Here is a 13,368-nt window from a genome sequence, read left to right on the forward strand (position 1 = left end):
GCATCATGATATATCTCAAATATATTATACAGTATATACTCTATGATTTTTTGAAAGATATAACTCTGAAACCTTCCTCCACATGCCAGTTTACAGCAATACAAACATAGATTAATGATCCTATAAAAACCTTCCAAGTGCCTAAGGTGCTACCACAGTCCCGACCAGAGTCACTAAGACAACACTGAGCATCACAGCAGGATTCATTGTTTTGTTGCAGGGTGGGGGAAAAACCCACATAATGTATTCCTGTTGCTCTGCAGTGAGTCACAGCAGCAGCCGGGCTCAAGTCAGTGTCATCTGACTGGAAATTATAATCCAGCCACGTTAAAAGTGAGTCTGGTCAACTTTGATACGACACTGAATTTGTGAAATGATTGTACAGTAGTTTTGGAGTCTGCTTACTGGCATGGTTATTCATAATGACTCTCAATCACTTATCTTAGATTGTTGTTCCCTGGGACTCTAAATCTTATCCACAGGACACACAAACGCACAGAGGGACTCAGATATAACGTCAAAGAGAAATGACTCAATACACCATTTGCGCACTTCACCATTTTGAATTCCGTAGAACCAGATTGTCCATTACTCTGCCACAGAGATTATAAACAAATATGACAGCCATGATGGTCACCAGGCAGAGCGGAGTGTTCAGCAAAGGGCACAATGCATCCCAGTAAATCCATGGTTATTGCCACAGGACACACAGGAGCACAGGTGTCAGACGGCCCACAGTGGAAGGTGCTTTGTACAGCAAAGGAGTTCACTGGGATGTCTCGGCTGTGACCTCGCTGCCCTCCCCCCCTGCCTCCCACTACTTTTAATACCGTGTTCCTTTTGTCCTTCGAAAATCATATTGTTTGAGATTGCTTCCTCTGAGAACAGGAAGTGGCCGTTGAGGGGGGATGACAGAGACTGGTTTGAATTAGCATATTTGATCAACTTTTCTCAGTAAAGAAAAGCACCATTTATACCATACTGTGTACATACCATGGTACATACTATTGTGTTTACTGTACTACATAACTATACCAATGGTAGAGAGCAAGTACATTTCCTCAAGTAGCTTCAGTGTTATTGGTACTTAGGATAAACCCTACTGAATAATGAAACAAATGCATTCAACTCCTGTTAGTGAAGTGTCATATTTTGAAAGCAATAGTGCTTTAAGTAAAAGATGAAGTGATGACCATCTACAGCATTAAATAGCTACTTGTTAATGCATTTGACAAAATAATAATAATATGACTCCTTTCAAGGCGTCCATTGTGGAGTTTTATTTGAGATGAATTAAATGTAGGACTTTTTAATTGCCGCACATTACATTTACATAGTGGTAATGCTTTGGATCTGACAGTGACAGATCAGTAAACTCTCACCTCTCCTCCTCTTTCACATTTTACAAATCAGGGAATAGATACCAAATGAAGACATTGTTTTACAAAAGTAGTTTTAGTTTAGTTTAGTTCAATCTAGATTATTTTGATTTTCCAACTGTATTCTGCAGCAAGCTAGTCATGACACACATACAAATTAGGGTGTATCACAAAGTTCAACTTTGAAAGAGTCCAGGGGGAGATGTATTGTTAGCAGGGTCTGCACAGGTGAGGAAAGCCTGGTGTCAGTGTCTGCTGATAACAACCAGGCTTGTGTGTAATGTGTGCCTCCTGCTATTGTGCTGCCTGGACTCTCACTCCCTTCCTCCTTCAGCTCTCTGGCTGTTTGTGATTTACGTTCAAATAAAGATCATCAGCTTTATCCTAGGAGGGCTTTGAGCCAGTTCCCGGAGTGAGACAAGGACCCGCTTCACTAACTCACAATCCAACATGGTTAAAGTGTTACTGGTCATAGTTGCAACTATGACCAGTGTGACGTTAGCGTGCGAAGGAATATGCTGGAAAACAAATGGCAGACCAAACTTTCCTGAGCTACGCACTAGCCCATCAGCCACGGCGTTGATAGAGGTTGAACATTTCCTCTCGCAAATGTTATGATTGAATCCAATACGGTAATAATAAGGAAACAGTCTAAATGGCAGATAAGTATTTAAGAATGTCCCATAGACTTGCTTGTTACCCTTCTTTCCATGCTTCACAGATAAAGAGCACAACGTTTTGATTTTCCATCTCATTGCCATATATATACTTGATAGAGACACCAAGAGGGGGGGGGGGGGGGGGAGACAGACTGAGGGTCATAGACCATCTCTCTCTCACACATAACTAGTGTCATCGTCAGCCACAGTGGACAGTGGACTATGCAATGGGAATAACTTATTATGGAAACAACTGCTCATGGATAACAATGGGCGGTAGATGAGAGGTGGTAAGAGAGAATATTAACTCCCTGTTTGGTGTTTTTTACACTGTGATTGTTGCGATTATACTGTATATCCTACCTGACCATTAAAATAACAGTTTATCTTTTTAACACGCAGCGTTTGAAGAATGTATACGTTTTTTATAACCTTGCCAAGTAGGGCACTAAATTGAGACGTGATACGTGTTGGAAAAACCTGTCAAAGTTTACTTTCAGCCGTTTTACAGTGCTATAACTCATTTAACTTTGAAGTCTAATTGCATTATAAAAGCTGGCAGTAGGCGACAGTACATCGTGCATTTAGAAGTCGGAGGTCACCCCTCAATGGAGTTAGATGGCTTTTCTTAACCCCTCAATGATGGGGTCACTTATTGCACACATAAAGCTGTCTTGTGAACTTCCTTATAGGGTAATTCTTGACTGAGGCTCGCCAGCCTGTCACTGCCATGTTTGGGTCTAACCTAAACTCTAACTAATGCTGCAGGTGAAAGCACACAGTGTATAGATGGAGAGATCAGATTGGAGCTCTCAGATGGAATACATCATGTTTGAGGTTTTCATTAGCGGAAAGGAAAGGACATCATGGCTGCAGTTCTGTTGTCGTGAGTGAACTCTGCTGGTCAGGGACCACAGGCAAAATAGAAACCATGCAGCTCAGGCCGGTCACTCACAGCATTGAAAGGACAAAGTCTCCTAGCTTTGACTTGCCCCGCGGTGGCTTGTTATCCTCTCAATCTGACTATCATGCATAATTTGGAGTTAGGGTATGTAAACACATATTGTATAATATTAAGATATTCTTTTACAACATCCTCATTATTTACTTTTGCATGACTCCTGAACTTCCTCTGGCTCGCTCATGGGAAAATGGGTGTTCTCATGCCACTGTGTCCAGTCCTCTAGCAATTCACAGACGGAGGAGCTATTTTTATGCACATTATGCCACCCATACACACACGCAAACACGCAAACACACACACACACACACACACACACACACACACACACACACACACACACACACACACACACACACACACACACACACACACACACACACACACACACACACACACACACACACACACACACACACACACACACACACACACACACACACACAAGCTGTCTGACTGGTTGTATTTTTTTCTCATTTCTCATTTCCCCCCCTCTCTCTTATGTCCATTCTCCACCTCAGGAACTTCACTTCTTCACCTCTACTGCACCTTTCTTTAGCTCTTCCTCTCCTCCATCTCCAGTCTTTGTGTCTCAGGTGTGTGCTAAGGCCTGTGAGCAGTGATGGGGGATTGGAGTCTCCTGGGGAATTTCCTAGAGGAGGTCCAGGAACACTCCACCTCGGTGGGGAAGGTCTGGCTCACCGTCCTCTTCATCTTCCGCATCCTGGTCCTTGGCACGGCGGCCGAGTCCTCCTGGGGCGACGAGCAGAGCGACTTCCTGTGTGACACCCAGCAGCCCGGTTGCACCAACGTGTGTTATGACAGCGCCTTTCCCATTGCCCACATACGCTACTGGGTGCTGCAGATTGTTTTCGTCTCCACGCCATCCCTCATCTACATGGGCCATGCCATGCACATTGTCCGCAGAGAGGAGAAGCTGCGGAGGAAGGAACAGGAGGAGAGAGGGGAAAGTGAAGAAGACCTGGAGGAGGAGAAGGAGTACCTGCAGCGGAAAGAGACCGGAAAAATGTCTTCTGAGGGGACTGTCCCTTTCCGCCTGAAAGGAGCGCTGCTGCAGACTTACATCCTGAGCATCTTGATCCGCACAGTGATGGAGGTGACATTTATCGTGGTGCAGTACAGGATATACGGGGTGTTCCTCAGGGCCCTGTACCTGTGCGAGACCTGGCCCTGCCCCAACCCCGTCAACTGCTACATGTCCCGTCCCACAGAAAAGAACGTCTTTATCATCTTCATGCTGGTGGTGGCCGGTGTGTCTCTGCTGCTGTCTGTGTTGGAGCTCTACCACCTTGCTTGGAAAAGCAGCAGGAGGTGTTTACGCAACAAGAGGCTGAAGAAGAGAAAACACAGAGCTGTGACGGTGTCTGCGTCTCTGGAGCCCAACAGCCCACCTCTGCCCTCGGCCTCCTGCACCCCACCCCCTGACTTCAGCCAGTGTCTTGCAGCCAATGGCTCAATGAACCCCTTGACCTCTATGGCCTCTCATCCCTTCAACAACAGGATGGCGCTGCAACAGAACTCAGTCAACTTGGCCACAGAGCGGCATCACAGCTGCGACAACATGGAGGACCAGGAAGACTTTCTGAGGATGAGATACGACCACATGCCCACAGAGCTGCCAAACAGCTGCGCACCATCACCTCTGCTGCATTCCGGCTGCATGAAGGACAAACGCCGCCTGAGCAGGACCAGCGGGAGCAGCGGCCGGGCTCGACAGGACGATCTGTCCGTTTAGCCGGGGAGAGGAGGGGGATTTGACTTTCAGAACCAAAGAGAAGGGACAAGAAGATCAGTTTAGGAGGATACAAGTGTCATTGCTGAGTGAAGGGGTCAGAATGTGAACACAACCTAATTATGCAAAATCTGGCATTGAAGCCTGCAACTTGACTACAGAGAATGGGCTAAATGTTCACTGTAGACCCTGAGATATGTGTGTGCACTATGTGATCTTTACATGTGTAAGCTCTGAGAGCAGATAGTATTTGTGAACCAATCTTTCCCAGTGTTAGAAAAACTAAAAACCAAACTGCAAAATAATTTTGAAAAGAGAACAGGGTTAACAGGTGTGATACCTGTCTAATGCACATTTTATATTTTTGTTAAAATCCAAAAACATAAGGAGAGGAAAATATGTATAAGTGAGAATGACATGTCTGGACGTGAGATGACTTAGGGAAACCATTTCATTGGAATGAGAAATATGATACAAATCTTAACTATTTAATTCATTACAACATTGTTTTTCTCTCCAACTGCAAAAAATTGAAAACAGGGAGTTAATATGCAATAAACTGTGAAGCTTGCCAATACATACTCTAAATTGGATGGTTTTCATCCAGGGCATATGCAGTGCCTTAAGACGTTTGAAGACATTTTTAATTTTAATTTTAATTTTTTTTCATACACCAAGTTTTTATGTATATTTTATTTTTCCAAAAGCCAAAGCAGACTGTAAATTCAGATTAAGCCATATTTTGACTTGCTAACCTGATTGCACTACACCCGGGTCAAGTAAAGTAAACTGTAAACTAAGAATAATCACCTAACATTATAAATGAATTTTTAATTCAAACTGTGTTCATTGTGTGCGTTGTGACGGGATCATCTGTGTGCAGAATGTAGCCTGATTTCTTTTGAGAGAGATCCAGGGGAGAAAGAGCTCTTGTCTGAATGTTGTTATGAGGAGATCTGGCCACTGGGTGGAAACATTGCACGTTTTTCTGTTTCTGTCCTGGAGCCATTGTGTAAATAGCGAAAAAAAAATCGATGCAAAATGTATGTTTTAGTTGATATCTTCAAATGTATTCATTTACATTTGCTGTGTCTCTTTCTTATTTTATGTATCATAATTGTTTAGGTTGTTTGTCACAGCAATTTGTAAATGAACATCCACTGCAACTGGGGGTTTAACCCATCTCCTACAACAACCAACCACAGACATTGTTTTGGTTTTTCCACAGAGACTTTTATGCAATAAACGTCATCACTATCCATTATAAATCAATAAACCATCAACTGTACAATCTACACTTGTGTCCCCGGATGTGGTAATTAAAGTTTTTCTTAGATCTCTCTGCAACATCAACATAAATAAATCTGTTTTGCAAAATCAGAGAAAAGTGTACTTGATAAGGTGCAAGACCAGCTTGCACCATTTTAAAACCTTCATAAATATAGAAATGATTAAACTAAATAACAAGTGGAAAGGAAGAAGAGGATGAAGCAGTCATTTTTTGATTAGCCACTTGCATGTTCTAGTGAGTCTGTTCTCAACAAAAAAAAACTACAAGACACAGACTGGAGAGGATGTGCAGTATTAACACAAAGAAAGACTGTCTCGTTATCTCTGCCAGGAAACTGAGCACTAATATCCAAATTGGAAAGTCAATCAAAATGTCTCTAAGTTTAGGCAGAAAAATCTATTTTCAGGTATATTAAGTTTTTGATATTGATACAGTGACAAATCAAATCAAATCAGGTTTTATTTATATAGCACATTTAAAAGCGATTTTTGGTCGAGCCAAAGTGCTGCACATGTAATAAAAACACTACAATCACAATAAGAGACAATAATTTACAACAGAAATATAAAAAAAAAAAGACACAGGGAATATTCAGGTGTCATGTCTCTGACTAGAAGGCCAGAGAGAAGAAGTCTTTAGTGATGATTTAAAAAGTGTCTGGGCCAACCTCACATGGAGGGGCAGACTATTCCAGAGCCTGGGGCCAGCTGCTGTAATAAATAGCTACATATGTTTTGAGTCAGAGTAACATATCAAAAATAGGTATATATTATGGTAGGCCTACATTATGAAATATGGGCAACCATGGTGGAATGTAACTAAGAACTTTACTCAAAACAATACAGCATACTTGTACTTTACTTGAGTATTTTCTCTTCATGCTTATTCATACTTTTACTCCATTACATTATGTAGGCAGATGTTGTACTTTAGAATCCACAACATTTATTTTACAACTTCAGTTACAAACTACTTCTCAGATTAAGGTTATTAATAAAAAACAAAAATCAATGTATATGTTATTATAGTTTAAGCAATCCACCATTATATGAAGTAAACCCAACCTTAACCAAGTGCAACAATTAAGTGATGAACACATTAATGCATCCTTAATTTTAATAAAATATTATCAATAAATGTGATTCAAAAATGGGGAATTCTGCATTACATTTATTGATCGCCATAGGGAATTTCAGGTGTCTTACAGTAACAGAAATAAGCGTAAACACGGAATAGGACAGATATGAATTCACATAAGCAGAACAATTATAATAATAATAATAATAATAATAATAATTATAATAAAAATAATAATAATAATAATAACAATAACAATAATGATAGATATAGCAGTAGAAACAAAGAAATATAATAATACAAATATAAAATGACTAGGCTATGTATTTAAAAAGTGACAGTATAAGTGTGTTTTACATATACAGGTATGTATAGTTGTGGGATTGTTAAATATATATACAAGTCAATGTTGGTACCTTAAATATATGTTATGCTAATACTTTTAAAAGATCTTGAATGCAACACTTGTGAAGTGCTGACACACGGAGGGCCTGTAGGGGGCATTAGCCCGCTTTGATGCATTCCTGCACTGTAAAGGGTCAGAGTGAGAGGTGTATGTCGGGAAATGTAGTTCTGTCTTCGCAGCTCTTACCTTCACTTTCATTGTACAATGGCATTGGCTCCCCTACAGTTCCCGACATGTCCTTTGGTTTGAAACTTGGGGAAGACCTGCCGAATCACAAGTGAATATATAATTTACTGAACACTGTTTCTATCGAGATAAAGCAGCAGAACCTCGCCTCAGAAAGTAAGTAGATAGTTAGCTTCGTTGCAACGGTTATGAGCTAGCTAGGATGACAGTTGAGATGGAGGTCAAACTTCCTGTTATCACGATATGTAACTAGCTCGTGTTGAAACGTTAGCCGGTTTTTTCTTACTGTGCTTCATCACGAAGACACAAATTCATCCATTTGTGTTGGCTAGCTCAGGATACCATTACTGAGCTTACAGGATTTAGTATTGTAATGGCATTAACTGGATAATTTCAACGTAATAAATAATGTTTGTAGTGGTGCTACAAGCAGGTTACATACCTTAGACTAGAGCCACAACGATTACTTGTTTAAACATAATCGTTTCAGTCGAAATACCCCTGTGGTTCCAGCCTCTCAGATTTGAAGGTTGGTTGCTTTTATCTGCTTTTTTTAATTAAATGTATTACTACATTTCTGAAATTGTGTGGAGAATGTGCTTACAATCTAGACCAATATGCAATACACTAGAAGTTGCTTTGTGAGCTGGGTGGATATGACAGTACACGATGTGCATGATATAATTGTATTTGGAGGTGATATCATTGTTGAAAATGCATGTGTGGTTAATTCAGACATTGAACAAAGTGTCTGTTTTGTTCACAGCGCAGCCATGAGGAATCTTTGGACCAAAGCAGGTGTTTTTGGTTCGGTGTCGATGGCGTTTGGTTCCATGCTGTGGTCACAGAAAAATCCTGACTCGGACCAGGCCAGTTCCCCCTCTGGTGAAACGGATCCCAGTTCTTTATACGAACTAAAGCTGGTCCAAGTCCTGTTCCGACATGGTGCTCGAACGCCGCTCAAGTCAATTCCTGATGTGATGGAGGTAAATCTCTTTCTTATTTAGCACTCGTGGCTACAAAAAAAGATGTAATGTCACATAAAATCTTAATATATAATACTAATTATTTCTCTGGACACAATTGTCTTTCCTAAGGCCCAATGGGTGCCAACGCTCTTGGAGCCTCCAGCACACACCCAGATCAACTATGAGGTGACGGATCTTAACGGTGGTCCCAGGCCCCCGGCTCCTGTAGAAGACAGCTATCGGAAAAACATCCTGAGCGTGAGTAATCAGAATACCTTTATTAGTCCCACAGAGGGGAAATGTACGTTTTTACAGTAGAAAACGAGTCACAGACAGCTTAATGTTACACATGTAACATGCGTTAAAAAGTGTTCAAGTAAAAAAAAGAAAAAAAAGTTATGATATAATAAAATAAAAAAAGTTACACAACTTACAAAATACACATCCTGTAACAGTTCTTAGGATTTAGGCGCTCCCTGTGGAGGAATGCTTCGGAACAAGTTCAGGTGCAGCAACTTGGGTTGTCTATGTGAGGATAATAGCCCAACACATTTCCACAACTGACATTTAAACCTGTAATAGCTAGAAAAGTGTCATTTAGTTTAGGTGTGCCTGTTCCAAGGCTTTAACCGTGTTCAAATACGTTTTCCTAAACACTTACTGAGACAAAGAGCTACGTCTGAGCTTTCTCTGCAACACAATTTAGTGTCTGCTTTGGTGAATGCCTTTGTTTTTATGTGGCTCTGTATAATAAGGTTCTGACAAGTGATTGTGTATTAAATACTTTTTATACTAAGTGTATTTCAATGTTCTACCCCTAGATGTGAAGAAACTTGTGGATTCAGTATTCTTTCTCCATCTAGTGGCCACTAGGATTCATTACCAAGCTGCACAGATGACATTAAAGCGAGTTCATTCATTAAACTCCTGTCTGTTACGCTGCTGGACTGTGTGTAGAGCCTCCTAGTGAGATGTGTGTGTGCCAGCCACTGTGTCCATATAAATGACCATTTCCTGTGCTGAGTTAGCTCCTTTGCTAAAGAGGTTTACTGCACTGGATTTAGCTTAGCAAACTAAATCCCACAAAATGGACTCGGGCCATCCTTGTACCACATTCTCTCTGAATTCCTGCATGCGATCGCAGGTGTGTGTTTGTTAGGCCACATCTGTGAGATAAACCTGGTCGTGTTTGTCGCTCTTTGCAGGGTGGCTCGTTCTCCGGTCAGCTGACCACCGTGGGCATGCAGCAGCTGTACGAGCTGGGCAAGAGGCTGAGGACGAGATACGTAGAACAGAGCTCCTTCCTCAGCTCCACCTTTAACCCAGCTGAGGTCTAGTAAGTGTTGCAAATCATGAAGGATAGCAAGGATATAAACACTTTCCTGTACACTGTGGAGTGCAGTTTAAAAGAATATCCGTCTAAATGGCTGCCGTCCATGACCAGTTTTTTCCATTTTTAGTGTACGCTCTACTAATATTGTGAGGACCATTGAATCTGCCAAGTGCCTGGTAGCAGGGCTGTTCCAGCAAAAAGAAAAAGGTAGGGTACAAATCCATATGAGCATTATGTCATTTTTCTATTCTGCTACTTATCTAATGTGTTTGTGAAATGTTGTCTTCTACTTAAAGAAATTGTGCCTATATTCACAACGGCGTCAGAATCTGAAATCTTGTATCCTAACTACCACGGATGCAAGCTGCTGAAAATCCTCGCCAGGTTTGTAGACAACATCTTTATTCCAGGCATCGAGCATCCTTTGCTCTCGCTGTCCCAAAACTGGACTCTAGCGAGATAAATGTGTTGTGCAAAATTATTAGGCGAGTGGCGATGCCTGTGACACGTTGTCATGGTGTGTCTGTGTTTTGTGGCTGACACTGTGTGTTCTGTGCAGCCACCGCTGGGCAGAGTCATCCACTCTGCCAGACATCGCAGCCGACCTGCAGAGGATCCAGAGCGCGCTGGGCATCGCCGCTCACCAGCACATCGACTTCATCCTCATTAGGGACGACATGGTTGCCAGAGAGGTGACACCGCTGCATCCTGATTCGCATGACTTTTATTAGGTCTCACCACAAGCTATCCGAATACTATATGATTATTATGAAGACAGGTCCTGGATGGAGGTGGCCACCCAGCATGATGCTAGTTATGCAAAGCGTAACTCAACAACAGCGTTCATCTGGGTCAAGACATTTTAACAAGCTAAGATACCAGATCCAGCATGATTTGAGTTTGAGCAGTTATGGTATTTACTAATGAAGATATAAGGAGAAAATGAATTCTTAAAAATTAATTAACGGGTGATGGACTACATTTCTATTCCCATTTCCCATATCGGACGTCAGAGGGGCATTTTGATTTTCAAATGAGCTTCTCTCGATGAAAATGACCGCGTGGGTGGCTTTACTTTATTCCCTTTTTATGAATGTACTGATCCATTTTCCCCCTCAACAGCCAAAGCAAAACACTGAAGCCCTAACTAACAGTTTGTCTTATTTTATGTTCAAATCCACTTAATATCAATTACAACTCATTCAAACTATCAGCCGTAACTAAAGCAGCACATTTCACAGTCAATCTATGCTCCACTTAAACAGAAAACAAAGCCTCTGGGGGATTTGACTGTCGCAGCTTAAACATTACTTTAAGTCCCCAGCAATAGACATGTTGGAAGTTCCCTTCCTGTAGTTTGTGTCGCTCACAGCATCGCTAATAACTGACTGTGTCCTGTCTCTGCACATTAACAGGCGCACGGGCTGCCCTGCCCACCAGTGCTGGACTCCTGGAGAACCAAAGTGGAGCAGAGAGCTGTGGACATGATCTGCCATGTGTATGAACCCAGCAAGAGGTACACCATTAGGATTTAGAATGGAGGCTTTCAAAGGGAAAAGGCCTCCACACAGTTTCAGGGGATGCACCTATTTTCAAGCTCTGTCTAAGAAGGCCACAGTCCTGGAAAACCATTTGTTTTGAGTTCCCCTTTATTTTTGTTTTTTGCAGGGAGAACTTGCAGCTGTGTGTGGGACCCCTCATGCATAAAATGTTAGCCAACATTGAGGGGAAACTACAGGGCACCTCGTCCGAGCCAAAAAGGTTAGACACCGTTTTGTTTCCCGTGCTTCTTTGTGTTCTTCAAATGACCCACTTTAAATTCCTCCTCTCTCAAACAGGAAGCTGTTCTTGTACTCTGCCCATGACACCACTTTGATTCCCTGTTTGATGGCTCTGGGAATCTTTGACATGAAGTGGCCACCATACGCCGCTGACATCACTGTGGAGCTGCACCAACACCGGGAGACCAACAAGCCCTTTGTTAAAGTTTCATACATAGACCAGGTAGGGGCGGAGAATGTGTCTATACGTTTATTTGATAAGCTGTTGCATTTCTTCCTATCGTTAACTCTAAATTGCTTATCTTTCTGCAGGATCAACTAATACCAGGCTGTAGTGGAGTGTACTGCCCACTGGATGAGTTTAAACAGATCCTCTCATCATACTCGCTGAGCTCTGACCTCTACCAATCCCTTTGTAATAGCAAAGAGGACTCAACCAAACCATAAACCTTCAACCAACTGTAACACTGTGCTACTCACAATACAGTTATCACACATCATGATTTTCTTCATTTAAAATCCTCCATTCTCACTCCTGCCACCATGGAAAACCTTCTGTGTGTTCAATTCCTTTTACATTAACAGTTTACATAACACTAAAAAGTATTACCCTCCTCTTTTGTTACCATGGCAGTAAAGTGTTCAATATAGGTAGATTCATTTAATGGATATGGCATATTGACAATTGTAAGTGCTAAACCATTTTTTGTTCAGTTCAAATTTGCATTCACTTAATCTGATTGGTTTGAGAATAAAAGGCACACTATTTTAAATATTTTTACCAAAGTAAGCCCTACTCACTATCGTCATTAATCTTTAAAGGCAGATGACAAAAACATTCATTTCTCAAAAGTGTTTGCTAGATCAGCAGAACACTAAAGCAGGAGAAATTGTGCATTTGTTATGGACCGTTTCAGCTGTGGATGAATGTAAATGTGCTATTCCACGGAGTATTTAATGCATGTACACGAGGTAACACTCCTGTACGTGTAAAATAGTTTTTAGACAACATGGGAATGATATGGTACAGAGGAATAAACTATATCAGGGTTGCTTACACAGTAGGATATATTGTTTGTTTAGTTAGTTGCAGATTTGTTGAAAAGGGAAACATACAGATAATTATCAGCCTTAGAAGTTCAAACCGTTCATGACCATGTAGAATCTGCAGAAATTGAATAGTTATGCTACTGTGTGTTTAAAGAGTGAAACATTAGTTTGCCTTCTTGCTGGGATGTGGTGATACCATCAGAACACAGTATAATGTATGCATGAATACGTGCCCATTATACTGTATAGACCTGTGTTAAAATAACACACATTGTAACTCATCAGCGGGAGTTTCCCGTGACCTGCTGCTCGAAATATAAAGCTTTGGATTTGCGAATAACCAATAAAGATTTTGATCAATGAACGTCTTTTTTTTGACTATCAAATGAAGACCTTTATACTAATCCTACCAGCTATGTAACACTTCAAAGCACAACTAGTTTGAGTAGAAATGCATCAACATTCTTGCATCTATTTTATATTTCATAAGTGTGGTGTCCTCTGAATTACCTCCTGATATAATG

General features: G+C 41.3%; 3 protein-coding genes across 7 annotated transcripts in view; 2 read left to right on the forward strand and 1 right to left on the reverse strand.

The window, feature by feature from the left end:
- The window catches only part of LOC307029423 (gap junction alpha-5 protein-like), a 54,328-nt gene extending 48,281 nt beyond the window's left edge, over positions 1 to 6,047 (forward strand). The window contains exon 3 of one of the 4 annotated variants that reach the window (XM_079665395.1): positions 3,521 to 6,047. In XM_079665395.1, coding sequence (XP_079521521.1) covers positions 3,622 to 4,755 — 1,134 coding nt within the window. In that variant the 5' untranslated portion in view covers positions 3,521 to 3,621 and the 3' untranslated portion in view covers positions 4,756 to 6,047. The remainder of the gene's footprint in view (positions 1 to 3,520) is intronic. The other 3 variants (XM_079665396.1, XM_079665397.1, XM_079665398.1) reach the window with 3 other exon arrangements.
- The window catches only part of LOC307029421 (gap junction alpha-8 protein-like), a 36,229-nt gene extending 28,443 nt beyond the window's left edge, over positions 1 to 7,786 (reverse strand). Inside the window, exon 1 of the mRNA XM_079665390.1 lies at positions 7,713 to 7,786. The gene's annotated coding sequence lies outside the window, so the exon portion shown is untranslated. The remainder of the gene's footprint in view (positions 1 to 7,712) is intronic.
- acp6 (acid phosphatase 6, lysophosphatidic) lies at positions 7,687 to 13,204 on the forward strand. Of its 2 annotated transcripts, none has more exons than XM_079665387.1 (11): positions 7,687 to 7,868; positions 8,479 to 8,698; positions 8,810 to 8,938; positions 9,886 to 10,016; positions 10,141 to 10,220; positions 10,310 to 10,397; positions 10,573 to 10,705; positions 11,429 to 11,529; positions 11,682 to 11,774; positions 11,852 to 12,017; positions 12,107 to 13,204. In XM_079665387.1, exons 2-11 carry the CDS (start codon positions 8,486 to 8,488, stop codon positions 12,239 to 12,241), a joined length of 1,269 nt encoding a protein of 422 aa, XP_079521513.1. In that variant the 5' UTR covers positions 7,687 to 7,868; positions 8,479 to 8,485; the 3' UTR covers positions 12,242 to 13,204. The 2 variants fall into 2 exon arrangements, with proteins under 2 accessions (XP_079521513.1, XP_079521514.1); XM_079665388.1 differs by lacking the exon at positions 7,687 to 7,868 and adding an exon at positions 7,916 to 8,241.
- Positions 13,205 to 13,368: the final 164 nt, after the last annotated feature.

Source organism: Notothenia rossii, assembly GCF_949606895.1.
Source record: "Notothenia rossii genome assembly, chromosome: 2".
NCBI lineage: Eukaryota > Metazoa > Chordata > Actinopteri > Perciformes > Nototheniidae > Notothenia > Notothenia rossii.

Coding starts and splice junctions, on each gene's coding strand:
- acp6 (XM_079665387.1), top strand. CDS start 8,486: ATGAGGAATCTTTGGACCAAAGCAGGTGTTTTTGGTTCGGTGTCGATG. Junction 8,699..8,809: donor CAATTCCTGATGTGATGGAG/GTAAATCTCTTT, acceptor GTCTTTCCTAAG/GCCCAATGGGTGCCAACGCT. Junction 10,706..11,428: donor ACGACATGGTTGCCAGAGAG/GTGACACCGCTG, acceptor GCACATTAACAG/GCGCACGGGCTGCCCTGCCC.